General features: G+C 42.3%; 1 protein-coding gene across 1 annotated transcript in view; it reads right to left on the bottom strand.

The window, feature by feature from the left end:
• Positions 1–2,602, bottom strand: part of LOC104960939 (tectonin beta-propeller repeat-containing protein 1-like) — a gene marked incomplete at its 5' end in the record, with an annotated part of 9,060 nt that extends 6,458 nt beyond the window's left edge. The window contains 2 exons of the mRNA XM_010789131.1: positions 1,287–1,846; positions 2,454–2,602. Of these exons, the coding sequence (XP_010787433.1) occupies positions 1,287–1,846; positions 2,454–2,602 (709 nt within the window). The remainder of the gene's footprint in view (positions 1–1,286; positions 1,847–2,453) is intronic.
• Between the last annotated feature and the right edge of the window lie 64 nt (positions 2,603–2,666).

Raw genomic sequence — 2,666 nt, 5'->3', positions numbered from 1 at the left:
TTGTTTCAAATAAAACCTGTGGTTTCAAACGTCCTTAAGTTGACAGAAAACTGTCTATTTGGGTCTCTTTGTTCATTTACTGATGATTTGAAGTTGTTTGCAAGAGATGTAAAAAGGATCCGGTACTACACGATCAAGACAACGATCAGAAAAAAGTCTGAAGACCTTATTTGAGCAATCTTCTCTTTAATAATGAAATAAGGCTGTGCAATATATTGTTGTTTTATCGTCATCGCAAAGTCAACTAAACACATCTTGAAAGACGGCAATGTTTCTAGATAGGCTACGTTAGCTAGCTAGCTTACAGCAGATATGCAGTAACAGCAGAAGGAGTGATCACGTTGTTCAAATAAGCCAATAACATTTAAGGTAACATGCGCAGCTTTTCCTCAAGTTGCTGAATGTTTTCTAAATGCTGCGTGTGTTGCCAAGTTGCTGAAGACGTTTCTTCGTGTGTTTTACAAATTTGCGTTTTTATTTTTCGATTGTTCCTGGAGCTGCAGCGGGAAGTCAATTTGCTAAATGGAAGAATGTTGGAATAAATGTCCTTTTTATTCAACAAGCGCTTTTTTCTATAAAAGCATTTGACTGAAAGACACAGAAATGCAGGAGTGATTAGCACCTAGTGTTTAGGGCTGTACCCGAATATCCGAATATTCGTTCGTTGGAGTACTATTCGGGTTTCAATTTCGTTATTCGGATATTCGTTTTGTTTGTTTTTTTCGTTTTTTTTCAAATTGAATTGATTGAAATCTCCAATATTAACGTAAGAGCTTGTGCCTCTTCGGGGAGTGCTAACACTTAACCATAAACTTTATCGTTTAATTTCTCCGTCTTTATAAGTAGATATTACTTTTCTCCGTTAATCTCCGTCACGTTGTTTCCATAGCAACAACAACTTCCTGTCAACTGCGCTACCTCTCCTTCAAAATAAAAGCATGTCTATAAATAGGAAGCCAAGCCAAATTACACTTCAGACATATACAACTGCAACGAAAGTAACAAACACAATGCGATATCCATTTCAATTTCAAAGAACAGAAATTGGGTTACATTAACAAATAACTATAAAACAACAATACTGTAGAATAACAAAATGAAGGGCCGAATATTCGAATATTCGCTGCTGATTACTACCGAATGTCCGGAGCCCGAAAAATGGTATTCGGGACAGCCCAGGTATCACAAGGTTAGTAAATGATCATTTTCTACACTTTCCGTTTAGCTATACAGATGTAGAGTCTAACAGCTTAATCTAATACTTGAAAGTGATTAATTTAACTCACATGAGGCGTTCATGGAGTTGAACCAGTTGAGTTGGGAGTGACTGTCCACGTTGCAGCCCCCCCCGCTGACCCAGGCCCACAGAGGGCGCTCATCCGCCCCGTACGGGTCCTCCATGGCCAGAGTGTACGTGGCCACTGACGACAGGCTGCAGGTGTCCACAGAGTCCAACACAAGTCCAGTCTGCTGAATCTGCGCCTCCTCCAGATCCACGTTACACCACTGGGGGTCCTGAGGGGGAATAGCTACACCTGCACAGGGGTCTTTGAGATCTTCCTCCACAGCGAGGGGTTCCTCCTCCAAAGCAGCAGGGGGAGTTTCCTCTCTGGAAGTCTTTGCCGGTTCTCGGTCAGAGACGAGTTCAGAGATGAAGCTGTCGCTGGTGACTTTGGGGATGTGGGGTTTGGGGGTCTCGACAGGTTGGTCTGTGGAGGCATCAACGAGGGACTCGGGAGAGGAGGAGGTGACGAGGCCTGTGGCTCCGTCTGTAGATCCTCTCTCCGACTCCACATCGCTCACTGCTGACTGAGCGCGCACCTCACCACAGAAATAAATTCCAGCACTGTGACGTGGAGGGGGAGAAGATGACAAGTTTCTTACAATAAGTGCAATCAGACATAAGGATAGAAAGTCAGAACAGCAAGAAACCTGCATCAGCTTCAAATAAGACTTTTAACCTTTTCAAAGTGCTACAAACTGAAATTAAAAGACGTTTGCTTCTTTTACAGAATGTATTTAAATGTTAATGTTGCACTGTTGAGGAACCTGCAATCTATATGACTACACCGTAGTTGTGTATATGTTATGAAAAAAACCTTTGAATGTTGAATAATGGCCTGCTCTGGTAGCATGTTTGTAATTCTACTATTCCTGCTTCCTCCAGTGATTAAGAAAATGTTATTATATACATTTAAGCACATTTGCAAAACACTTGATTGATCTAACACCTGAAAATAAATCTAATTATGTAATGATAAATGTTGGTTTGTTATTAAACTGTGACTCAGTCCACGCTCGTCTTTACGTTCGGAAGAAATAAAACATGGTAAACATTATCGTAAGATTTTGGCTCATGCAAATACTAAAGTTCAATAACCAATATGTTTTCAAGTGTATGGTAGTGTGTGTGTGTGTGTGTGTGTGTGTGTGTGTCCACTGGGCATCAGTACCTCTGCAGGGAGCTTGCGCTGGCACTGGAGTGGGATCGGTCTCCGTCTCGGGGGACAGTGATGGCCCTCCAGGTTTTCCCACTCAGCTCACTAGAGGTCACACCTTGTCTGAAGTACACCGCCCGATCCTCAGAGCTGATAGCCAAAACCTACACACACACACACACACACACACACACACACACACACACACATACACAAGATCGGAAGAGC

The sequence above is a fragment of the Notothenia coriiceps genome, unplaced genomic scaffold (genome assembly GCF_000735185.1).
Source record: "Notothenia coriiceps isolate Sejong01 unplaced genomic scaffold, NC01 NC01_scaffold00032523, whole genome shotgun sequence".
Taxonomy (NCBI): domain Eukaryota; kingdom Metazoa; phylum Chordata; class Actinopteri; order Perciformes; family Nototheniidae; genus Notothenia; species Notothenia coriiceps.
This window is presented reverse-complemented; position numbering and strand designations above follow the sequence as displayed.